We start from the raw sequence: 26,315 nt of genomic DNA on the forward strand, positions 1-26,315 counted from the left end.
TGGTTGAGAGGAGTGTTAACGGCGGAGGAGGGGAACCCCTTTCTTTGAAAAAGGAGGACATATCCTTAGTTCTGGAATGAACAGCCTCATTCTGAGAGCAGTTGCAGAGGAGATGGAGGAATTGAGAGAACGGGATGGCATTTTTACAAGTAACAGGGTGGGAATAGGTATAGTCCAGGTAGCAGTGGGAATCAGAGAATTTATAACAGACATCAGTAGATAAACTGTCTCCAGACATAGAGGCAGAGAGATTGAGAAAGGGGAGGGAGGTGTCGGAAAGGGATTAGGTAAACTTGAGGGCATCGTGGAAGAAACTTAATAAAGGGCTTTAATAGTGCCATGCTGCATTACCGTGGCATCCATCATGTTTACTTCAAAACATACAGCAAAATGCATCATTTGTGTTAACAACCAACACAACCCAAGGATGTGATGGGGGCAGCCCGCACGTGTTACCACACATTCCATCTCCAACATATCAGACAATGTTCAGCAGAACAACAGAACACAAAAAGCAACAAAGCAAACAGCAAAGAGAGCTGCACTCCTTCCTCCCACAGTCACATTCACCGTCCTTCAACCCCAGGACAAGCATCCAGCCCACATGGATTTGGGCCTGCAGACACCTAACCACTTCGAAGCCAATTGTTACATGGGCCTCTCTGAATCCTCTCCCACAGGAACCCCACCCCCACATCAACCAACCTCAACCCAAAATATCCGGATTTCATGGTTTGCAAAGATCCAAAAGAGTGTCAGACTTTTTCTGCACACATGCCACTTCCCTTACTTATTTCAAGCTACACAATGTGGCCACTTTATTCGGTCCACCTGCTCATTAATGCAAATAACTAATAAAGGCTTGTTATTGAGAAAGATCCGAGGAGAGTGGCCAGAGTTGTTCAAGCTGACTGTAATTCAGATAACCAAGCGAAACAACAGTGGTGTGCAGACGAGCACTTCTGAGCACATGACACATCGAACCTTGAAACAGATGGGCTGCAGCAGCAGAAGACCACACCGGGTTCCACTCCTGTACCAAATAAAGTAGCCACTGGGTGTGTTTAATTTCATTGGTAACATGCGTTAAATTGTGACTCGGTGTTGCCCAATGGCTGCGTGAGACCAAGACCATACCTTTCATGTATTTACGTCTTCTTAAGGTCCAGAAAATGCCAAGACCAAGAGCTATCAACAGAAGACAGAGGAGCAGACACAAAAACACCAGCCAGCCCGAGACAACTGGGAAGAAAACATCTGAAAAGCAAAAGCCAATGATTAGACAACATCGCCTTGAAAATAACCCACAGATATCATTCATTTTCTATTTAAGAAAAATAAGGCTGAAAGTGCACGGCTGCTTTGGGAAGTGCCCTATATTCCTAAAGCCACAAGGGAAGATATAAATAAAATTGCACGGGTGCAGAGAAAGTTTACAAAGATGCTACCAGAAAGTGAGGTCCTGAGTTATACTGAAATGTTAACGAGATTAGGACTTTGTGCCCTTGAACACAGGAAAATAAAGAGGAAATTTGATGAAGATATACACAGTTATGAGGGGTATAGATAGGACAAACAGAAGCTGGCTTTTTCCACTGAAGTTGGGTGAGACTAGAACTAAAGGTCCTGGATTAAGGGTGAAAGGTGAAATATTTTTGGGAAACTTAAGAAGGAGCTCATAGGATGGTGTGAGCTGCCAGCAGAAGCAGCGAATGTGGGTTTGATTTCAACATTTGAGAGAAGTTTTAAGAAATACACAGATGAACAGCATTTAGAGAGCTATGGTCTAGGTGTAGGTTGATGGAACTATGCAGAATATCAGTTTGTTATGGACTGGGTGGATTTAAAGGGCAAACATGGGCAAATGGAACCAGCATAGATTGACATCTTGGTTGGCATGCACCAGTTGGGCAGAAGGGCCTCTGCAGTAGAGCAGAGTGATCTAGGAATAATAGTGCATAGTTTCCTGAAGGTGGAATCTCATGTGGATAGGGTGGTGAAGAAAACTTTTGGTACAATGGCCTTTATAAATCAGAGCATTGAGTATAGGAGTTGGGATGTAATGTTAAAATTGTACAAGGCATTGTTGAAGGCAAATTTGGAGTATTGTGTACAGTTCTGGTCACCAAATTATAGGAAAGATTTCAACAAAATAGGGAGACTACCGAGGAGTTTTACTAGAATGTTACCCGGGTTTCAGCATCTAAGTTACATAGAAAGATTGAACAAATTAGGTCTTTATTCTTTGGAGCATAGAAGGTTGAGGGGGGACTTGATAGAGGTATTTAAAAGGCTTTTTCCATTGAGAGTAGGGGAGATTCAAACAAGAGGAAATGAGCTTACTGTTAAGGGGCAAAAGTTTAGGGGTAACACGAGGGGGAACTTATTTACACCGAGAGTGGTAGCTGTGTGGAACGAGCTTCCAGTAGAAGTGGAAGAGGCAATTTTGGCAATAAAAAAAAATTGGATAGGTATATGGACAGGAATGGAATGGAGGGTTATGGGCTGAGTGCGAGGCAGTGGGACTAGGTGAGAGTAAGCATTTGGCACGGACGAGAAGGGCCGAGATGGCCTGTTTCCAAGCTGTAATTTTTATATGGTTATAATATAGCTTATTTGCAAAGACAGACTGTATGTCCATAAAATGATGCTAGCCATAGGAGTGTCATACAGGCGGTGACACGGTATTAAAGCAGTGGGGCCTGGAGGGGTGGGTTCCTGGGTGCTCAATGTGAATGTTCAGGTGTTTGGTTGGGCAGTTGTGTGTGAGCAGAGTGTACAGTGATGGGCTCAGTGCACAGTGCTGGGGGCTACCCCTCTTGAGGATGATGGGGAGGGAGGGAGTTGCTGTTAAGCATCCTGACTATCCAAGGTCTGTTGGTTTGGAAGTCCAATGCCCAGCTGCACAGTGGTGTAGTTAGACCAAGGAGTAAGAGTTTATGACGATCAAACAAAGGAGTAGTTTCTAAAGAAACATAAATCGAGGGATATGTGGGAGGGAAGAGTTAGATTAGTCACAGAGTGAAATGGTCAGCACAGCAATGTGGGCTGAAGGGCCTTACTGTGCTGTTCTGCTCTATGTTGCATGTTCCGTGTTCGTTGCTCCAAATGGGGAACAGCTTGTTAAAAATATTCATACAATTGCTTCAAGGACTCATCACCCCGGGATTATTCCTGCTCGGTCTGGAATGGGCACAGGAAACATTATAAAAGACACAACTGGCCACTGTCCATGTGTGAACAATCCCTCTTCAATAATCTGGAGGGATCCAAATCAAGAAATCCCACCACACCACATTTCAGCTCTGAGCTGATATCCAGGACCAACCTACTGTGGAAGACAGAACGTGGAACATTATATCACGGTACAGGCCCTTCAGCCCTCTATCAAGTCACCTCTTATCCTCCTTCACTCCAAACAGGAAAGCCCTATTTCACTCAACCTATCCTCATTAGGCATGAGACAAAACCATCAAGATTGTTTGTAGAGTGAGATTATCTTGGCAGTGCAGTTACTTTGTTGTCTCTCGTCGTTCAATTTATTAGCTATACAAATCAATTGTGAATAACTACATTTGGTAGTTTACAAACCTGCTATCTCGATAGTTGCTTCTTGTCCTTTCTTCAGTACTTGATTCTCTAAGATACACCTGGACCTGTTGGTTGAATCTTTTGAGACAAAAATCTTGCTCTTGGCATTTATCAGGCCTTTGGAATCCTGGTTGTAATTTATTTCAGACTTTGAAGTCAAATTCTTTTTATCACCACTAATCCATTGTATTAGTGGTTTAGGATACCATCCATTAGATTCACAGACAAGTTGAATTTCATTTTTTCTATATCCTCCAATGTTGATCCAGTGCTCGTATCCCAAAGCTGCAAGAATCAACAAACAAATTTAGAAATAATATTTGTGATGAATTGCTCTTTGTGTAAAACTTGAGAAACGTTCAGCACGAGGTTGTCAGTTCAGATCCGCTCTGTGCACTCTCTGCTGTGCTTTCTCACTGCCCCAGTTTGCCAAGTTTGAACCCAAAACTATTCTTCTTTGTCTGTCTCTTCTCATTGCTGCCATCAGGAAGGAGGCACAGGAGCCTCAGGATCTACACCACCAAGTTCAGGAACATTAATTACCCCTCAAACAGTAGGCTCTTGAACCAGAAGGGCTAACTTCACTCACCCCAACACTGAACTGCTCCCACAACCAATGGATTCTCTTTCAAGGACTCTTCATCTCATTTATTGCTTACATATTTATTTATTATTGTTTTGTTTGTTTTTACTTATTTTATTATTTGTGTATTGTGTTGTCTTTTGCACGTTGATTGTCTCGGTTGTGTGCAGGTTTCTTTCTACTCATTGTGAATTTCCACAAGAAGATGAATCTCAGGATGGCATATATGTAGTTTGGTAATAAATTTACTTTGAACTTTAAAACGGTCTGTGGAGCTCAGTAATGATTTTCTGTGTCGTGCATGTACCTTCAACAACGTATTAGGGTGAACCTGACGCAGAACTACCAATAAAATCTCCCAGCTTTGCCAACTTTCAAGCCTATTGAATGTTTCCGAATGAATATTAAGTTGGCTGATATAAGAGGGCCTAACTTTAAGTAGCAGGAAAGTATAGGAGAGATATCCTCAGAGGCAGTTTTTTTTTTAAGATAGTGGATGTGTAGAATGCTCTGCTAGGATGGGGGTTGAGACAGATATGTTTGGGTCACCTAAGAGACTATCAGACAGACATGTAGATATTAGAAAAATGGAGGGCTACTTGAGAGGGAAGGGTTAGAGTAGTCGTAAAGAAGGTTAAAGGGTTATCACAATATAGTGGGTCAAAGAGCTTTAGTGTGTTGTAATGTTGTATGTTCTAAAACATGAGAAAAGTTTGTCCCAAGGTTGTCATTTTAGATCCACTCCCATTCTCTCTGGTTTGATTTCTCATTGCCCTGATTTACCAGGTTTGGACCCAAAAGGCTGTCCTTGCTCCCAGAAACAACCTATGCAGCTGAGCAATGATTCTTTTCAAGAAAGTATTAGGGTGTAACAGGAATAACATTATTGACAAATTCCTCTGAAATCTGACAACTAATGAAAAAGCCCTATCCTCAGCTTTGCTGAATTTCACATCAATAAATGCTTCTGAATAAATACTAAAGAATAAATATATTACAAATTAAACTTAAAATCCAATGCTGATCCAATATCTGAAAACAGATGAGGATAGACCGAGATTGATAAATTTTCATTTGCTTGTCCCATCCTCATCCTCATCTCCTTTGGGTCTTCATGCCAGCAAAGATACTGTATCTGTGCCACTGAGAATATCCAGAGTTCTCTGGGTGAGTGAGGAACTACAAAGATTCACTTATGTTTGAGAGAAGAAATTGCTCCTCATCTCAATCTTAAATGGTCAACCCCTTTTTTCTGACAATCTGCACCTTTCCAAGGATCCCCACCTGTAGAAACAACCACTGACTCCAAAAGAAACTTACTTTTTTCAGTTTGCTAACCTCTCAATGGTCTAAACTCCAAAGAGTGTTGCTTCATGCCACTCAAATATTTCTCTCAGGTTAACCCTCTCGTTATGGGTATCAACCCAGTGAATCTTCTTGCCAGCAACAATGAAGGCAAGTGCAAAATCTCTGAAGATCTACACATTGACGCAGTCATGGAGGACACACCAGCAGCTGTACTTCATCAGGAGCTCGATGAGATTTGGTGTGTCACCAAAGATTCCAGCACGTTTTCACAGATGTACTGTGGAGAGCATTCTGACTGGTTGCATCACTGCCTGGTTTGGAAGCTCCGGTGCACAGAACTGGAAAAGAAGGCTGCAGACTCAGCCAGCTCCATTATGGGCACTAGCCTCCCGACCATCGAGGACATCTTCAGGAAGGCAGCATCAACCGTGAGAAGACACTCACCATTCAGGGCATGGCCACTTCTGATTACTACCATCAGAGAGGAGGTACAGGAGCCTGAAGACATGTACGCCATATTTTAGGAATAGCTTCTTCCCCTCCATCTTCAGATTTCTGACTGGTCCATGAAACCATGAACATGACATTATTTTTACTCTCCTTTTGCACTGCTTATTTTTATATTTCTTAATGTAACTGCAAATATTTTTCATGTATTGCACTGTTCTGCAGCTACATAACAACAAATTTCAATAAGACCATAAAAGCAGAATTAGGCCATTCCCCCCACTGAGTCTGCTCTACCATTCTACCAAGGTGAAATTATACCTCTCAACCCTATTCTCCCGGCTTCTCCCCGTAACCTTTGACATCCTGAATAATCAAGAATCTATCAACATCTGATAATGCCCACTATCCCACAAGGTTTTTGCTTCTTTCAGCATCTAATATTATTCCCCCACCTTGTTCAGTTACTTAGGTCTCGCAGAATAATTGAACTTTCATGCTGGTATATCACTGGAGCATGGTCTCTCTCACAGTAAACTCTTGGATATGCCTTGGACTGTTGCAAGGCATTCAAGAAACACTTCCTGATTGTGATGTAGTCTATTTGACTGCAGATCTTCTGGGCTTCTCCAAGTCCACAATCTTCTAACGTGCTGCTTGAGCCACGTGTTTATTATCTGATCATTCACACAACACCAGTCCATGAGTCTCCCACCTTCATCATTCCTGCTTCCCAAACCATATGCGCTGACAATATCTCCTTGTGTCCAGCTTTACCATTCATATCCCCTATCACCATCACGGTATCTTGTGATTTGCAGTGGTTCATTATTTCTGGCCTACGTTATATAACACAGCACATAATGTTGGTGATTATCAATATCCACCTTAAATATACCCAGTGACTTGGGCTGCACAGTCGTCGTGGCAATGAATCTCACAAATTTACTACCCTCTGGCAAAAGAAATTTTTCCTCATCTCTGTTCCAAGTGGACACCCCTCAATTCTGAGGCTGTGCCCTCTGGTCACAGACTTCTCCACCACAGAAAATATCCTTTCCACACCCACTCTCTCTAGGCCTTTCAATATTCAATACACTTCAATGAGATCCTCCCCCTCATTCTTCTGAACTCCATTCTCTGTAGCAAGGTGCAGAAGCTGGAGGTGCCACACCACTAGGTTCAAGAGCAGCTTCTTTCCTTTAGCTGTTCAGTACAGGCCTGTATACCACATGCATTCAAATCTCACACCTTCAGTCCTGAAATTCTTGACATATGTCAGTGATTATAAACCTGATTCTGATTGGTCCTTCAGTAGACAAATAAAATTGTTGGCATCACTTCATGTGTGGTCTCTCCGTGATTGCAGGGAAGGTCCTTGTTCGTGTGTTCCCTACAGTTGGTTTCTTCAGACTTTCTGAATCTTCTGACTACATCAATATAATGAATACTGATGTATAAATATTATAACAGAGAATGAAGAGTAAATTTCAACATACATTAGTTTACCCATACAATGATTATTTTATTTTAACCAGACCGTGGCACAATGTGCAACCCCACAACCAAGCTTGTGTTGTTTTGGGATCAGCCTTAGTCTGCTACAGTAATCGGAATGCATGGGAGCACGTGCGGCTGCAGAGAGAACTGCACTCAGCTCAGTCCATCACCGGCACGTCTCTCCCCTCACTCAATAGTGTCTGCACCAGAAATTCACACCATCCTCCTGGTACAAAACACAAGAAGCCATCTTCTCACAGCTTCCAAACCCTGAAGTCCACACCACGAGGTTCAAGAACAACTACTTCCTTCCAACTGTTCAGCTCTTGAAAGAAGATCAGATTTACAAAAAAAGATTAGCTTTCTTTGCCAAATTTGCATTGAAACATGCAGTGAAATGTGTTCTCTCGATTCAAATAGTGTGACGATTATGATTTGCAGCCCACATAGTGAGTGTACTGTTGTGGCACATAGTATGCCCACAATTCACTAACACTAACCTGCGCTCCTTTGGAACGTGGGTGGAAACCCACACGGTCACAGAGAGAACGTATAAACTCATTTCAGACAGCAACGGACATTGAACCTTTGAACCAGGATCTGATCATCGCGTTACACTAACCACTATGCTACCACACTGCTCTCACCAACCTACAGGTACAACCCAAATCCCACAGTTTTACAATACGGTGAACACTTTGATCACCTTACAGTAAAATGGAGATTTATTTTGACCTAACTGTATTCTTCTTGTAAAAGTTTTGGATAATTTTTGTCCAATTGGTGTGTTACTGACAAATGCTGCTTACGTGATGCTGTGTGTCTGTGATGTTGTGATGCAAGTAAGTTTTTCATTGCTTCTGTACAGATGAGTTTTCACTTTTTAGACATGCCCACTAACCTGCAACTTGCAAGACAATAGAAGTTTCTTCAAAATCAATTCCATTATCAACTGAGCAGATGTATGTCCCTTCGTCGGCTACTCGGATGTTCTTTATTCGAAGGGACACATTTCCTTTATCTATTTGGTCTTTGAACAGCTCAGTCCTTCCTCTGTAAGCAGGATCTTGATTAGCAATTGCATCTCTTTCATTTCGGAACTCGTGAACCGCAGAGTGGAGGTCTGTTTTAAGCCACTGAAGTGCCATGTTGCTACTCGATTCGGTTGGCACAACTTTACAGTCCATCCTCACATCTTCACCCACGATGGCTATGACAGGACGCTCTGGGCCAATAACTTGGAATTTACCTGTTACATATAAAAGAAAGACCAATTTCAGCAAATATCTTATACTGGATAACATATTATTAATTAATTATAATTATCTTTAATTTGGGGGAAAACTAAAATATACCTTTGCTCAAAATGATTCTGGGCTCAAGCTGGTAAATATTTATACTTTAAATGCGTCAAATTTAACCTGAAAGATTCTACAAGCTTGTCTGGTAAATATTTCTCTACCTATCTGAGAGACAAAGGAGGAAAGCAACTATAAACATGAAGTTCTGCAGATATTCGAAATCATGAGCAACATGCATACCATTTTGGAGGAACTCAGCAGGTCAGGCAGCATCTATGGAGGGGCATAAGCAGTTAACATCTTGTACTGAGACATTTCATCAGGAATGGAAAGGAAGGGCGAAAAAGCCAGAATGAGTAGGTGGGGTGAGGGGAAAGGGTTCTGGTAAGCAGGTGATGGGTGAGATTAGGTGGCCGGGTGAGAGGGGATGAAGCAAGATGCTGGGAGAAAATACATGTAAGAGGTAAAGGCTGAAGAAGGATGAATCTGAGAGGAGAGGACAGTGGACCATGGGAGAAAGGACAGGAGAAAGAGCAAGGTATCGAGGGTTATGAGCATGTAAGAAGAAGGGGAATGAAGGGAGTCAGAATGGGGAATGGGAAAGGGAGAAAGTGGAGTGGGGAGAACTTACCAGTCATTGGAGAAATCAATGTTCATACCATCGGGCTGGAGGCTACCCAGGTGGAATATGAGGTGTTGCTAATCCAACCTGTGAGTGGCCGCACTGTGACAGTAGAGGAAGCCACGGACAGGCACGTCGGAATGGGAACAGTAAGACAAATTGCAGTACCCATGTAAAAACTAACAAGATAAAATCTGCAGATGCTGGAAGTCCAAGCAACACATACAAAATGCTGGAGGAACTCAGCAGGCCAGGTACCATCGACTGAAAAGTGTACAGTTGCCGTTTTGGACCGAGACCCTGGCCTGCTGAGTTCCTCCAGCATTTTGTGTGTGTTACACACATAATAATGTAGGAAGTGGTAGTAGTAGGCCATTTGGCCCCTCATATCTGCTCTATCATTCTATAAGGTCCTGGCTGAACCTATGGCATAAATATTCTACCAGAATATTTCCAGAGAGAGGAAAATAATTCTTTTTGCCTTTGCCAAGAATCAACTTTCCTTTAAACTGACCCGTGGGTTTAGACACCCCAGACAGAAAAAATCTGCATTTATAGAAACACAGAAAAACTCCAGCACAATACAGGCCTTTCAGCCCACAAAGCTGTGCTGAACATGTCCTTACCTTAGAAATTACCTAGGGTTACCCACAGCCCTCTGTTTATCATGTGAGTCCTATAATACTATGAGTTTCTTTAGATACATAAAGTATAAAAGAGAGGGGAGAGCAGATACTGGAATACAGGAAATCAATGCTGGGGAGGGAGTAATTGGGGACAATGAAATGGTGGAGAAACTGAATAAATATTTTGAGTCAGTCTTCTCTGTGGAAGACACTAGCAGGTTCATGTAAGTTCCAGGTGGTGGGATGATGAAGTGTAGTAAGTTACCAGAACTACAGAAGATACTCAGGAAACTTTAAGGTCTGGAGGTAGACAAGTCATCTGCTCAGATGGTTCTGAAAGTTGTGGCTGAAGAGATTGTGGGGGCATTAGTAATAACCTTGCAAGAACTAAATGTTTCATTGGAGTAAGGGGAAATAAAGCATTAATTGGAGTAAGGGGTAATATGAGGCTATCAGGCAGGGACTTGGAAGAATAAATTGGAAATAGATGTTCTCGGGGAAATGTACGGAAGAAATGTGGCAAATGTTCAGGGGATATTTGCGAGGAGTTCTGCATAGGAACGTTCCAATGAGACAGGGAAAGGATGGTAACCATGGTGTACAAAGGCTGTTGTAAATCTAGTCAAGAAGAAAAGAAGAGATCAAAAAACTAGGTAATGATAGAGATCTAGAAGATTATAAGGCTAGCAGGAAGGAGCTTAAAAATGATGAAATTAGGCGAGCCAGAAGGGGCCATGGAAAGGCCTTGGTGGGCAGGATTAAGGAAAACCCCAAGACATTCTACAAGTATGTGAAGAGCAAGAGGATAAGACATGAGAGAATAGGACCAATAAAGTATGACAGTGGAAAAGTGTGTAAGGAACTGGAAGAGATAACAGAGGTACTTAATAAATATTTTGCTTCAGTTTTCACTATGGAAAAGGATCTTTGCAATTGTAGGGACGACTTACAGCGGACTGAAATGCTTGAACATGTAGATATTAAGGAAGAGGATGTGCTGGAACTTTTGGAAAGCATCGGGTTGGATAAGTCTCCAGGACCAGATGAGATACACCCCAGGCAGCTCTGAGAGGCAAGGGAGGAGATTGTGAAACTCGAGCTATTATCTTTGCATCATCAATGAGGATGGGAGAGGTTCTGGAGGATTAGAGAGTTACAAATGTTTTTTTCCCTTTTTCAAGAAAGGGATTAGGGATAGCTCAGGAAATTATAGACCAGTGAGTCTTACTTCAGTGGTCAGTGAGTTGAAGGAGAAGATCCTGAGAGGCAGGATTTATGAACATTTGGAGGTATAATATGATTAGGAATAGTCAGCATGGTTTTGTCAAAAGCAGGTCATGCCTTATGAGCCTGACTGAATTTTTTGAGGATGTCACTAAACACATTGATGAAGGTAGGGCAGTAGATGTAGTGTATATGGATTTCAGCAAGGCATTTGATAAGATACCCCATGCAAGGCTTATTGAGAAAGTAGGGATACATGGGATCCAAGGGGACATTGCTTTGTGGATCCAGAAGCTTGCCCACAGAAGGCAAAGAGTGGTTGTAGACAGGTCATATTCTGCATGGAGGTCAGTGACCAGTTGTGTGCTTCAGGGGTCTGTTCTGGGACCCCCTACTCTTCATGATTTTTATAAATGTCCTGGATGAGGAAGTGGAAGGATGGGTTAGTAAATTTGCTGATGACACAAAGGTTGGGGTTGTTGTAAATAGTGTGGAGGGCTGTCAGAGATTGCAGCAGGACATTGATAGGATGCAAAAATGGGCTGAGAAGTGGCAGATGGAGTTCAACCCAGATAAGTGTGAGGCGGTTCATTTTGGTAGGTCAAATATGAAGGCAGAATATAGTATTAACTGTAAGACTCTTGGCAGTGTGGAGAATCAGAGGGATCTTGGGGTCCGAGTCCAAAGGACACTCAAAGCAGCTGCACAGGTTGTCTGTGGTTAAGAAGGCATACAGTGCATTGGCCTTTATCAATCGTGGGATTGAGTTTAAGAGCTAAAAGGTAATGTTGCAGCTATATAGGACCCTGGTCAGACCCCACTTGGAGGACTGTGCTCAGTTCTGGTCACCTCACTACAGGAAGGACATGGAAAATATACAAAGGGTGCAGAGGGGATTTACAAGGATTTTCTGGATTGGGGAGCATGCCTTGGGAGAATAGTTTGAGTGAACTCGGTCTTTCTCCTTGGGGCGATGGAGGATGAGTGGTGACTTTATAGTGGTGTATAAATTTATGAGAGGCATTGATCATGTAGATAGTCAGAGGCTTCTTCCCAAGGCTGAGATGGTTAACATGAGAGGGCACAGTTTTAAGGTGCTTGGAAGTAGATGCAGAGGAGATGTCAGGGGTAAGTTTTTTTTTTACATAGAGGGTGGTGAGTGGAATAGGCTGCCTTCGACAGTGGTGGGGGTGGATACGATAGCATCTTTTAAGAGGCTCCTGAATAGATACATGGGGTTTAGAAAAATAGAGGGTTATATGTAACCCTCGGTAATTTCTAAAGTAATTACATGTTCGGCACGGCATTAAGGGCTGAAGGGCCTGTGTTGTGCTGTAGGTTTTCTATGTTTACTTATTTGTTTGTTTATTTATTTATTTAGATCGAAAGCTAATGTGAGTCAGACTAGAATGTAATTCCATGAAATTTGGGGATGTAGAGAGAATATTCTGTTGCGAGGAGAGGTGGCGATGACTGACAGGTGTCTGCAGGACAAAGTACAGGACTGGACATTATCCATCAGTGTGGAAAAAAATTAATTTTTGGTGGTCCTGATTTCACCACCCTTCCTGTGAAAAAGCGTTCTGACTTCTCCCCGCATGCCCCCCCCCATATCTGTCTTGACTCCACTGGAAGTCCAGGTCTCCCCTATAATGGACACTGCCGGCAAGTTAAACTATTTTATCAAAATGTACTTTATTCACAATAAAATATTCACAAGGATACTCTAAACCATTCCATATCTTATTTATGTGCATGACGACTCCTCAGTCCCTCTGCACCTCTGATGTTTGAACCTTCTCCCATTGAGAAACTATTGCTCCTTTTAATAAAATGCATCACCATACATTTCCCAACATCTGCCACATTTTTTGCCCATTCTTCCAATTTGTTGAAGTCTTGCTGCAACCGCATTGTTTCCTCAGCACTACCTACTCACACCTATCTACCTACCTACTACCAGCACACCTCTCTCCATATCATAATCTGCAAACTTTGCCACAAATCCATCAACTGCATTATGCAAACCATTGACAAGCAATGTGAAAAGCGGTGGTTCCCAATACTGACCCCTGAAAAACACTATAGGTCTTAAAAGACCCTATTGGCAGATACAATAGGGTCTTTTTAGAGGCTCCTGGATAGGTACATGGAGCTTAGAAAAACAGAGGGAGATTGGTATTCCTAGGTAATTTCTAGAGTAAGTATATGTTTGGCAATGCATATATGTTTCTATGTTTTAACACCAGTAGTCACTGGCAGCCAACAAGAAAAGTCCCCTTTTACTCCACTCACTGCCTCCTGCCTGTCAGCCATTCCTCTGTCTATGCCAGTATCTTTCCTGTAACGCCACAGGATTTTATCTTAAGCAGCCTCATGTGTGGCAGCTTATCAAAAGCTTTGTGAAAGTCCAAGTAAGTGACATCCGCTGTCTCTCCTTTGTCCAGCCTGCTTGTTACTTCCTCAAAGAACTCAAATAGATTTGTTAGGCAAGACTTTCCTTCACAGAAGCCTTCGACATAATTATCATTAATCTTTAAATACCCCAAAGCCTCATCTTTAAAATTGGCCTTCAACACTTTTCCAACCACTGAGTATAGGCCAACTGGCCTGTAATTTCCTTTCTTTTGCCTTCCTCCCTTCTGAAAGAGTGGAGTGACATTTGCAATCTTCCAGTCATCTGGGACCATGCCAGAATCAGGTGATTCTTGAAAGATCATGACCAATGCATCTGTTATCTCTTCCAAGCCTCCCCCTGGACTCTGGGATGTAGTCCATCTGGTCCAGGTGTCTCATCAACCTTAGGACCATTGAGTTTGCCCAGCACTTTTACCTTTATAATAGCAATGGCACTCACTCTTGCTCCCTGACATTCATGGACCACTGGCACACTCCTAGTGTCTTCCACAGTGAAGACAGATGCAAAGTACCCATTAAGTTCATCTGTCATTTCTTTGTCCTCCTTTACTACCTCCACAGCATCATTTTCCAGTGGTTCAATATCAACTCTCACCTCCCTTTTACTCTTTATATAACTGAAAAAAAATCAACTTTTAGTACCCTGCTTTATATTACTAGTTAGTCTGCCCTCATATTTCATCTTTTCCCCTTCTTACCACTTTTTTAATTGCCTTTTGTTGGATTTTAAAAGCTTCCCAATCATCCAACTTTTGCTACCTTGTACACCCTTTCCTTGGCATTTCTGCAGTCCTTAACTTCCCTTGTCAGCCACGGCTGCCTATCCCTGCCATTTGAGAATTTCTTCCTCTGTGGGACATATCTATCCCATGCCTTGTCAACCATTCCCAGAAACTTCAGGTACCTCTGCTCTGCTGTCATCCCCGCCAGTATCCTCGACCAATCCACCTGGGCCATCTCCTCTGTCATGCCTCAGTAATTCCCTGTATTTTATTGTGATACTATTACATGTGAGATGTGCTTCTCCCTGTCAAATTGCAGTATGAATTCAATTATATTATAATCACTGCCTCCTGAGTTTCCTTTACATGCAGCTGACTAATAACATCTGGGTTATTACACTGCACCCAGTCGAAGATAGCCTTACCCCAGTAGACTCGAGCATAAACTGCTCCAAAAAGTCGTCTCATTGGCATTCAACAAATTCCCTTTCTTGTGATCCAACACCAACCTGATTTTCCCAATCCCCTTGCATATTGAAGTCCCCCATTACAATTGTGACATTACTCTTATTCCACGCCCTTTCCAACTCCCTTTGCAATCTCAACCCCTTGGCTACTATTTGGAGACCTATATATGATTTCCATAAAGTTTTTTTACCTTTGCAGTTCCTTAACCCCACCCACTAATATTCAACATTCTCTGGCCCGACATCACCCCTTTCTAATGATGTACCAACAGAGATACACCACTGCCTTTGCCTTCCTGCCTGCTGCTTCCATACAAAGTATATGCTTTGATGTTAAGCTCCCAACTATGGTCCTCTTCCAGCCACGACTCAGTGATGCCCACAACATCATATCGACCATTGTGCCATGTGTTCGTCCACCTTATTCCAAAAGCTATGTGCATTTAAATACAGCACTTTAATGTCCTCTATTCTTCGCCCTTTTGAATTTTGCCTCTGTGGTACAACTTAACTCTTTGCTCTGCATTTGTCCCCTCTCATTGGCTTGTCCTTCCTAATATCCATCTTCTACTAGTAAATCTTCTGGCTCATCCTCTGCTCTAACATACTAGTTCCCATTCCCCTGCTGTATTAGATTAAATCACTCCCAACAGCTGTAATAAGTCAGCTTGCAAGAATATTGGTTCCCCTCGGATTCAAGTGCAACTCGTCCCTCTTGCACAAGTCCCACACATTTATCTGCCACCTCATTCTACTCCGATCCTCACTGTCTCATGGCACAGTCAGCAATCACGAGATTACTACCTTTGAGGTCCTGCTTCTCAGTGGAAAGCAGCCAGTGAGTGAGTGGGTCAGTGAAGGACTGGAGCTCTGAGGCTTTGACTTGAGAGATTCTGGAAGTTTTGACATTGGGACTGTGCAATCAAGATTTGAATAGCTCAGCAGAGTCACATCTGCCAGATGTGCTTGCGGCTGGGCGATCCGGAAGACCGTGTGAGGAATCTGGAGCAGCAGCTGGATGACCTTCGACTCATAAGGGAGAATGAGACAGTCATAGATGACAGCTCCAGGGATGTAGTCACACCTAGGCTGCTGGAAGCAGGTCATTGGGTGACAGTCAGAGGGGAAAAGCGAAGGTGAGTAGACAGGTAGTGCAGAGCATCCCTGTAGCAATTCCCCTGAATAATAAGTTTGCCGTCCTGGATACAGTTGGCGGGGATGACCTACCAGGTGTGAGCCACGGTGGCAGGGCCTCTGGCACTGAGTCTGACCCTGTGGTGCAGAAGGGTGGGATGGAGAAGAGGAGAGCTGTTGTCATTGAGGAGTCTATAGTCAGGGGAGCAGACAGGAGATTTTGTGGACGTGAGAAGGACACCTGCAAGGCTTGTTGCCTTCCGGGTGCCAGGGTCTGAGATGTCTCTGACCGGGTGCACGACATCCTGGTACGAGAGGGAAAGCAACCAGAAGTCGTGATACATGTTGGGACCAATGACATAGGCAGGAAGAGGGACAAGGTCCTGAAGTGTGATTTTCGGGAACTAGGCAGAAGGCTGAAGAACAGGACCTCAAGGGTGGCGTTCTCAGGATTGCTGCCAGTACTATATGATAGTGATGGTAAGAATTGGAGGAGATGGCAGTTGAATGCGTGGCTGAGGAGTTGGTTCAGGAGGCAGGGTTTTAGACTTTTGGATCATTGGGATCTCTTCTGGGGAAGGCAGGACCTGTACAGATTGTATGGGTTGCTCCTTAACTCGAGGGGGAGCAATATCCTTGCTGGTAGGTTTGCTAGCATGGTTCGGGAGGGTTTAAACTAATTTGCAAGTGGGATGGGACCCAGAGTGATACAGCAGTGGAAGAAGTGCATGGAGTAAAGCCAGCTCTAACTTATAAAGAAACATTGAGGAAAGAGAAGCAGAATAAAGGGTGTAAAGTTAGTAAGGCAGAAGGGCTAAAGTGCATGTACTTTAATGCAAGCGACATCAGGAACAAAGGTGATGAACTGAGAACTTGGATACATACATGGAATTATGATGTAGTGGCCATTACAGAGACTTGACTGGCACCAGGGCAGGAATGGATTCCCAATATTCTTGGATTTCAGTGTTTTGAAAGGGATAGAGAGGGGGGAAAAGGGGAGGAGGGGTGGCATTACTGGTCAGGGATACTATTACAGCTACAGAAAGGGTGGGTAATGTAGCAGGATCCTCTCTTGAGTCATTATGGGTGGAAGTCAGAAACAGAAAGAGAGCAGTTACTCTATTGGGAGTATTCTATAAGACCCCTGGTAGCAGCAGAGATACCGAGGAGCAGATTTTGGAAAGGTGCAAAAATAACAGGGTTGTTATCATAGCTGACATTAACTTCCATAATACTGATGGGCACCGGATTAGTTCCAAGGGTTCAGATGGGGCAGAATTTGTTAAGTGTGTCCAGGATGGATTCCTGTCACAGTATGTTGACAGGCCGACTAGGGGGAATGCCATACTAGATTTAGTATTACGTAACGAACCGGGTCAGGTCACAGATCTCTCAGTGGGTGAGCATCTGGGGACAGTGACCACCACTCCCTGGCCTTTAGCATTATCATGGAAAAGGATAGAATCAGAGAGGACAGGAAAATTTTTAATTGGGGAAGGGCAAATGATGAAGCTATAAGACTAGAACTTGCGGGTGTGAATTGAGATGATGTTTCTGCAGGGAAATGTACTATGGACATGTGGTCGATGTTTAAGGATTTCTTGCAGGATGTTAGGGATAAATTTGTCCCACTGAGGAAGATAAAGAATGGTAGGGTGAAGGAACCATGGGTGACAAGTGAGGTGGAAAATCTAGTCAGGTGGAAGAAGGCAGCATACATGAGGTTTAGGAAGCAAGGATCAGATAGGTCTATTGAGGAATATAGGGTAGCAAGAAAGGAACTTAAGAAGGGGCTGGGGAGAGCAAGAAAGGGGCATGAAAAGGCCTTGGTGAGTAGGGTAAAGGAGAACCCCCAAGGCATTCTCCAATTGTGTAAAGAACAAAAGGATGACAGGAGTGAAGGTAGGACTGATTAGAGATAAAGGTGGGAAGATGTGCCTGGAGGCTGTGGAAGTGAGCGAGCTCCTCAATTGGTATTCACCAATGAGAGGGAACTTGATGACAGTGAGGACAATATGAGTGAGGTTGATGTTCTGGAGCATGTTGACATTAAGGGAGAGGAGGTGCTGGAGTTGTTAAAATACATTAGGACAGATAAGTCCCCGGGGCCTGACGGAGTATTTCCCAGGCTGCTCCACAAGGTAAAGAAAGAGATTGCTGAGCCTATGGCTAGAACCTTTATGTCCTCGTTGTCCACAGGAATGGTACCGGAAGATTGGAGGAAGGCAAATGTTGTCCCATTTTTCAAAAAAGGTAGTTGTGATGTCCGGGTAATTATAGACCAGTGAGCATGGCATCTTGGTGGGAAAGCTGTTGGAAAAGATTCTTAGAGATAGGATCTACAGGCATTTAGAGAATCCTGGTCTGATCAGGGACAGTCGGCATGGCTTTGTGAAGGGCCGATCGTGCCTAACAAGCCTGATAGTTCTTTGAGGAGGTGACCAGGCATATAGATGAGGTTAGTGTAGTGGATGTGATCTACATGGATTTTAGTAAGGCATTTGACAAGGTTCCAAATGGTAGACTTATTCAGAAAGTCAGAAGGCATGGGATCCAGGGGAGTTTGGCCAGGTGGATTCAGAACTGGCTTACCTGCTGAAAGCAGAGGGTCATGGTGGAGGGAGTACACCCAGATTGGGGGGTTGTGACTAGTGGTGTCGCACAAGGATCGGTTCTGGGACCTCTGCTTTTGTGATTTTTATTAACGACCTGGATGTGGGGGTAGAAGGGTCGAGTTTGCTGACAACACAAAGGTTGGTGATGTTGTGGATAGTGTAGACGATTGTCGAAGATGCACAGAGACATTGATAGGATGCAGAAGTGGGCTGAGAAGTGGCAGATGGAGTTCAACCCGGAGAAGTGTGAGGTGGTACACTTTGGAAGGACAAACTCCAAGGCAGAGTACAAAGTAATTGGCAGGATACTTGGTAGTGTGGACGAGCAGAGGGATCTGGGGGTACATGCCCACAGATCCCTGAAAGGTGCCTTACAGGTAGATAGGGTAGTTAAGAAATTTTATGGGGTGTTAGCTTTCATAAGTCAAGGGGTAAAGTTTAATAGTCATGAGGTAATAATGCAGCTCTATAAAACTCTAGTTAGGCCACACTTGGAGTACTGTGTCCAGTTCTGGTCGCCTCACTACAGGAAGCATGTGGAAGCATTTGAAAGGGGACAGGGGAGATTTACCAGGATGCTAACACGAGGAAATCTGCAGATGCTGGAAATTCAAACAACACACACAAAATGCTGGTGGAACACAGCAGGCCAAGCAGCATCTATAAGGAGAAGCACTGTCGACGTTTCAGGCCGAAACCCTTCATCAGGACTAACTGAAAGGAAAGATAGTAAGCCTCCGGGTCCAACGTATAATTCTCCGAAACTTCTGCCACCTCCAACAGGATGCTACTACCAAGCACATCTTTCCCTCGCTCCCTTTTTCTGCTTTCCGCAGGGATCGCTCCCTTGTCGACTCCTTTGTCCACTCGTCCCCCCCAACCCTTCCCACCGATCTCCCTCCTGGCACTTATCCTTGTAAGCGGAACAAGTGCTACACCTGCCCTTACACTTCCTCCCTCACCACCATTCAGGGCCCCAGACAGTCCTTCCAGGTGAGGCGACACTTCACCTGTGAGTCGGCTGGTGTGGTATACTGCGTCCGGTGCTCCCAGCGTGGCCTTTTATATATTGGTGAGACCCGACGCAGACTGGGAGACCCTTTCGCTGAACACCTATGCTCAGTCTGCCAGAGAAAGCAGGATCTCCCAGTGGCCACACATTTTAATTCCATGTTCCCATTCTGATATGTCTATCCATGGCCTCCTCTACTGTCAAAATGAATCCAAGCTCAGGTTGGAGGAACAACACCTTATATACTGGCTAGGTAGCCTCCAACCTGATGGCATGAACATTGACTTCTCTAACTTCCGTTAATGCCCCTCCTCTCCCCTTCTTACTCCATCCCTGACATATTTAGTTGTTTGCCTGTTCTCCATCTCCCTGTGGTGCTTCCCCCCACTTTCTTTCTCCCAAGGCCTCCCGTCCCATGATCCTTTCCCTTCTCCAGCTCTGTATCACTTTCGCCAATCACCTTTCCAGCTCTTAGCTTCAACCCACCCCCTCCGGTCTACTCCTATCATTTCTCATTTCCCCCTCTCCCCACTACTTTCAAATCTCTTACTATCTTTCCTTTCAGTTAGCCCTGATGAAGGGTCTCAGCCCGAAATGTTGACAGTGCTTCTCCCTATAGATGCTGCCTGGCCTGCTGTGTTCCACCAGCATTTTGTGTGTGTTGTTTACCAGGATGCTGCCTGGTTTAGAGGGTATGCATTATGATCAGAGATTAAGGGAGCTAGGGTTTTACACTCTGGAGAGAAGGAGGATGAGAGGAGACATGATAGAGGTATACAAGTTATTAAGCAGAATAGATAGAGTGTACAGCCAATGCCTCTTCCCCAGGGTACCACTGCTCAGTACAAGAGGACATGGCTTTAAGGTAAGGGGTGGGAAGTTCAAGGGGGATATTAGAGGAAGGTTTTTTACTCAGAGAGTGGTTGGTGTGTGGAATGCACTGCCTGAGTCAGTGGTGGGGGCAGATACACTAGTGAAATTTAAGAGACTACTAGACAGATATATGTTGGAATTTAAGGTGGAGGACTATATGGAAGGCAGGGTTTAAGGGTTGGCACAACATTGTGGGCCGAAGGGCCTATACAGTGCTGTACTATATGTTCCTTCCGAACTTCCTGTATTCTTTTTTCAGGATCTCCTTCCTTTTTCTACTTATGTCATTAGTACCAACATGTACCACAAATTCTGGCAGCTCCACCTCCCTTTTCAGGATATTGTGGATGCATCAGAAACGTGGCAGACTCTGGCACCTGGCAGGCAACCTACCATCCGAGTGTCCTTTTTGCATCCACAGAATCACCGATCTGTCTCCCTGACTATCGAGCCCGCTATTATTGCTGCCATTCTCTTTGGTTCCCTATCCTTCTGAGCCAGGACTCAAGGCAATGAGTTAGAGATAGAGTGAATAGGTTTGGACTTATTTTCATGGAACAGATGAGAATGATTGGAGATTTGACAGGGGTATACAAAATTGTGACGTACATGGAGGGTAAATGCAAGCTGGCTTTTTCCACTGAGGTGTAGTGAGGCTAGAATTAGATGTCATCTGCTAAGGGTGAACGGTGAAATATTTAAGTGGAAACTACTTCTTCACTCAGAGGGTGGCGCGAGTGTGGAATGAGCTACCAGAGAAGTGGTGGATGTAGGTTGGATTGTAATATTTTTACAATTTGGACACATAAATGGATGGGAGGGGTATAGAGGGTTTTGCTCCATGTGCAGTCAATGGGACTAGGCAGCATAACTGTGGCAGAGATCAGATGGGTCGAAGGGTCTGTTTCTCTGCTGCAGTGTTCTGTAACACTATGACTCAATTATTCGTTAGACTTTGAAACACTGTCCACTAATAATGTAAAATAAATCAGGTGCTTACCATGTGCAGAATTGAGAACCACAGGAAGTAAACACACAGCGAGATATATTTGTTCCATGTTTGTGAGATGGGTGGAAAACAAAGATCCCCTAGTAAAAAAAATTGCATGGTTTTTGAATATGAATCATTATATTTTGCATACATTAACATACAGATATTACCATTATTTTATCTTGTGCAATGTTTAATTGAATGACAACATCCTTTAGAAACCTTGTTCAATAATATTCACAAACATTCCAAATTTTGACTGTGTTAATGTTCTGCATTTGTTTTTCTAACTTTACAAATCCATCGCCATTCACTTTCTATCACAGCATGTTTGCTGAAAACAAAAGGCATTATTTTTATCAAGGGGAAGAGATGGGCGACAGTAATATCATAGAGGGAGGGCAAAAGGCTAGGAAACAGCAAAGGTCCAAAAATTAGCAGCCTCATCACAACAGTGTAGGAGGCCACGGATGGTCATACCAGAACTGAAATGGGAAGTGGAATGGAAATGGGTGGCTGTTGGGAGATCCCGCTCCGCGAAACAGTCTCCCTGTCTGTGTTGGGTGTCACTGATATACAGAAGGCCACACTGAGTGTACTGGACAAAGTATATGACCCTGATGGACTCACAGGTGAAGTGTGGCCTCACCTGGAAGGACTGTTTGGGGCCCTCAAGGGTAGTGAGGGAGCAGGTGTAGCACTTGTTCTGCTTGCAAGGATCAGTACCAGGAGGGATAGCAGTGGGGAGGGACAAATGGGTAAGGGAATCTCGTAATAGATAAGGGATCCCTGTGGAGAGCAGAAATTGTGGGAGAGGGGGTCGGGAAAGATGTGTTTTGTGGTGCGATCTCGTTGGAGATGGTGGAAGTTATGGAGAATTATATGCTGGTTGCAGTGGCTGGTGGGGTGGTAGGTGTGGACAAAAGGAACCCTCTCCCTGATACGGTGGCGGCAGGATGGAGGGAGAGCAGACGTGTGTGAAAGAAAAGAGATGCGGTTGATGGCAGCATTGATGGCGAGAAAGAAAATCCCAGTTCTTTTAAGATGGAGGACATCTCCTTTGTTACGAAATATAGAAACATGGAAAACCAACAGCACAATACAGTCCCTTCGGCCCACAAAGCTGTGCCAAACATGTCCTTACATTAGAATTACCCAGGGTTACCCATAGTCCTCTATTTTTCTGAGCTGCATGTAGCTATCCAGGAGTCTCTTAAAAGACCCTATCGTATCCGCCTCCACCACCAGCAGCCCATTCCACGCAGTCACCTCTCTCTGCATAAAAACCCTTACCCCTGACATCTCCTCCGAACCCGCTCCTAAGAACCTTAAAACTGTGCCCTCTTGTGCTAGCAATTTCAGCACTGGGAAAAAGCCTCTGACTATCTACATGATCAATGCCTCTCATCATCTTGAACACCTCTATCAGGACACCTCTCATCCTCCATCGCTCTGAGGAGAAAAGGCCAAGTTCACTCAACCTATTCTCATAAAGCAGCTCCCCAATCCAGGCAACATCCTTGTAAATCTCCTCTGCACCCTTTCTATGGTTTTCACATCCTTCCTGTAGTGATGTGACCAGAACTGAGCACCGTGGGGTCTGACCAGGGTCCTATATAGCTGCAACATTCTTAAACTCAATCCCTTAATTGATGAAGGCCAATGCACTGTATGCCTTCTTAACCACAGAGTCAAGCTGAGTAGCAGCTTTGAGTGTCCTATGGACTCAGACACCAAGATCCCTCTGATCCCCCACACTGCCAGGAGTCTCACTGTTAATACTGTATTCTGTCATCACATTTGACCTACCAAAATGAACCACCTCACTCTTATCTGGGTTGAACTCCATCTGCCACTTCTCAGCCCAGTTTTGCATCCTATCATTGTCCCATTGTAACCTCTGACAGCCCTCCATACTATCCACAACAACCCAACCTTTGTGTCATCAGCAAATTTACTAGCCCATCCCTCTACTTCCTCATCCAGATCATTTATAAAAATCACTAAGAGTAGGGGTCCCAGAACAGATCCCTGAGGCACTCCACTGGTCACTGACCTCCATGCAGAATATGACCCATCTAGAACCACTCTTTGCCTTCTGTGGGCAAGCCAGTTCTGGATCCACAAAGCAACGGCCTCTTGGATCTCATACCTCTTTATTTTCTCAATTAGCCTTGGATGGGGTACTTTATCAAATCCCTTGCTGAAATCCATATACACTACTTTTCCTGATCAACCCTCATCAATGTGTTCAGTCACATCCTCAAAAAATTCACCCAGGCTCATAAGGCACGACCTGCCTTTCACAAAGCTATACTGACTATTACTAATCATGTTATGCCTCTCCAAATGTTCAAAAATCCTGCCTCTCAGGATCTTCTCCATCAATTTACCAACTACTGAAGTAAAACTCACTAGTGTATAATTTCCTAGGCTATCTCTACTCCCTTTCTTGAATAAGGGAACAACGTCCACAACTCTCCAATCCTCCAGAACCTCTCCCCTCCCCATTGATGATGCAAAGATCATTGCCAGAGGCTCAGCAATCTCCTCGCTTGCCTCCCACAGTAGCCTGGGGTACATCTCGTCTGGTCCTAGTGACTTATCCAACTTGATGCTTTGCAAATGCTCCAGTACATCCTCTTCCTGAATATCAACATGCTCAAGCTTTTCAGTCCACTGTAAGTCATCCCTACAGTCTCCAATATCGCTTTCCGTAGTGAATACTAAAGCAAAGTATTCATTAAGTACCTCCACTACTTCCTCCAGTTCCATAGGCACTTTTCCACTGTCACATTTGATTGGTCCTATTCTCTCACGTTTTATTCTCCAGCTCTTCACAAACTTGTAGAATGCCTTGGGGTTTTCCTTAATCCTGTTTGCCAAGGCCTTCTCATGGCCCCTTCTGGCTCTCCTAATTTCATTCTTAAGCTCCTTCCTGCTAGCCTTATAATCTTCTAGATCTCCATCATTACCTAGTTTTTTGAACCTTTTGTAAGCTCTTCTTTTCTTCTTGACTAGATTTACCACAGCCTTTGAACACCATGGTTCCTGTACCCTACCATCCTTTCCCTGTCTCATTGGAAAGTACATGTGCAGAACTCCATGCAAATAACCCCTGAACATTTGCCACATTTCTTCGTACATTTCCCTGAGAACATCTGTTTCCAAGTTATACTTCCAAGTTCATGCCTGGTAGCCTCATATTTCCCTTTATTCCAATTAAATGCTTTCCTAACTTGTCTATTCCTGTCCCTTTCTGAATCTATGGTAAAGGAGATAGAATTGTAATCACTATCTCCAAAATGCTCTCTCACTGAGAGATCTGACACCTGAGCAAGTTCAGTTGTTCTGGAATGAAAAGCCTCATCCTGAGAGCAGATACTGCGGGGAGACAGAGGAATTGAGGGAAGGGGACAGCATTTTTACAATAGGGTGGGAGGAGGTACGGTCCAGGTAGCGATGAGAGTCCGTGTGTTTGTAATAGATTAGTAGGTAATCTGTCCCCAGGGACAGACAGAGATATCAAGGAAGAGCAGGGGTATCGGAAATGGTCCAATCATCTCGTAGTTTCTTATTTCGTCCCGTCTCCCTCCCTAACCCACACATCCACCTTTCCTCCCACCTGCTAGCTTGTACTCCTCACTCTCCCCACACCCCACTTATATATTCGGGCTTCTGGTCTCTTCTATTCCCGCCCCGATGAAGGGTATCGGCCCCGAATCGACGACTTTGTACTCTTCTTCCTGACTTCCTCAATTTCCTGCGGCATTTTGTGTGTGCGCTTTAAAATCTTTGCACTGTTTCTTTCTTTTATATTTGATTTAAATAAACTTTCTTTTTATGTTCATTAAAAAAACAACTTTGTTCCCACTCTCTCGCCAGCCCGTCTGATTTTTTTTACTGCGGTGCTCCCGAACCGAAACGTTGGAGTCTGCGCAGTATCACCACCCTCCCCACTCACTACAACTCCTCAACTCTTACCACTTTACGGGTTAAAAGCCCTTCCACCCGCTCTTCCCAGTCACCGAGTGGATCAGCGCCATCGCGGCTTCTCAGCGAAAATCCTCCCGGCCCAGACTGAAACACTGCCCGGCGAATGCACGATACTTCCGCCTCCCTGACCCTGGGCGGCTCCCAGCCCTGGGAACGAAGCGAAGTCTCGGCCAGAGCCGCCTTCGGAGGGAGGAAAGGGGGAGACCGGTCTCCCTTTCACGGAGCCCCGCTAGGAAACTTGAAGGTGACCCTCTTTGTCCAGGCGCCTCCCCAGCCCCACTCACCCGATCAAACCCGGGAGCGGCCGCTTCTCCACTTGCCAGGGCGTGTCGGGGAAAGTGAAAGCATACTAGTGATAGGGACGGAGCAGGGTCCACAGACACGCAAACTTTGTTTCTTACAGTTAAACATGTTAATTTATCAACATTTCAAGAACATCCTCCTTTTCAGATTAGTTAGAATCGAAGTTCCAATCCCCTTGTCTAAAGGGAACATTGGGGGGTCTTCATCACACAGAGAGCGGTGGGACTGTGGAATGAGCTGCCAGCTGAAGTGGTGAACCCAGGCTCGCTTTTAACATTTAAGAAAAAATTGGACAGGTATATGGATGAGAGGGGTATGGAGGGATATGGTCCAGGTGCCTGTCAGTGGGACTAGGCAGAAAAATGGTTCGGTACAGCCAAGAAGGGCCAAAAGGCCTGTTTCTGTGCTGTAATGTTCTGTGAAACAAAACCAGAGATTCTGCAGATTCTGGAAATCCAGAGAAACACACAAAGTGCTGGATGCCAGGCAGATTCTAAGGAAATGATAAACAGTCGATGTTTCGTGCCACATCAGGACTGGGAATAGTGCGCAGGTAAATGGTAGAATCTGTTTAGCTCA

General features: G+C 44.3%; 1 protein-coding gene across 2 annotated transcripts in view; it reads right to left on the bottom strand.

Moving 5' to 3' along the window:
- LOC132394653 (butyrophilin subfamily 3 member A3-like) overlaps positions 1–26,064 on the bottom strand; it is a 46,096-nt gene extending 20,032 nt beyond the window's left edge. Inside the window, exons 1-5 of one of the 2 annotated variants that reach the window (XM_059971012.1) lie at positions 25,718–26,064; positions 21,447–21,535; positions 8,331–8,678; positions 3,592–3,876; positions 1,138–1,257 (exon numbers count right to left, since the gene is read on the bottom strand). In XM_059971012.1, coding sequence (XP_059826995.1) covers positions 1,138–1,257; positions 3,592–3,876; positions 8,331–8,678; positions 21,447–21,504 — 811 coding nt within the window. In that variant the 5' untranslated portion in view covers positions 21,505–21,535; positions 25,718–26,064. Of the gene's footprint in view, positions 1–1,137; positions 1,258–3,591; positions 3,877–8,330; positions 8,679–21,446; positions 21,536–25,421; positions 25,555–25,717 lie in introns of those variants that run through there. The other variant, XM_059971011.1, reaches the window with a different exon arrangement.
- Positions 26,065–26,315: the final 251 nt, after the last annotated feature.

The sequence above is a fragment of the Hypanus sabinus genome, chromosome 5 (assembly GCF_030144855.1).
Source record: "Hypanus sabinus isolate sHypSab1 chromosome 5, sHypSab1.hap1, whole genome shotgun sequence".
In the NCBI taxonomy this organism is placed as follows: Eukaryota; Metazoa; Chordata; class Chondrichthyes; order Myliobatiformes; family Dasyatidae; genus Hypanus; species Hypanus sabinus.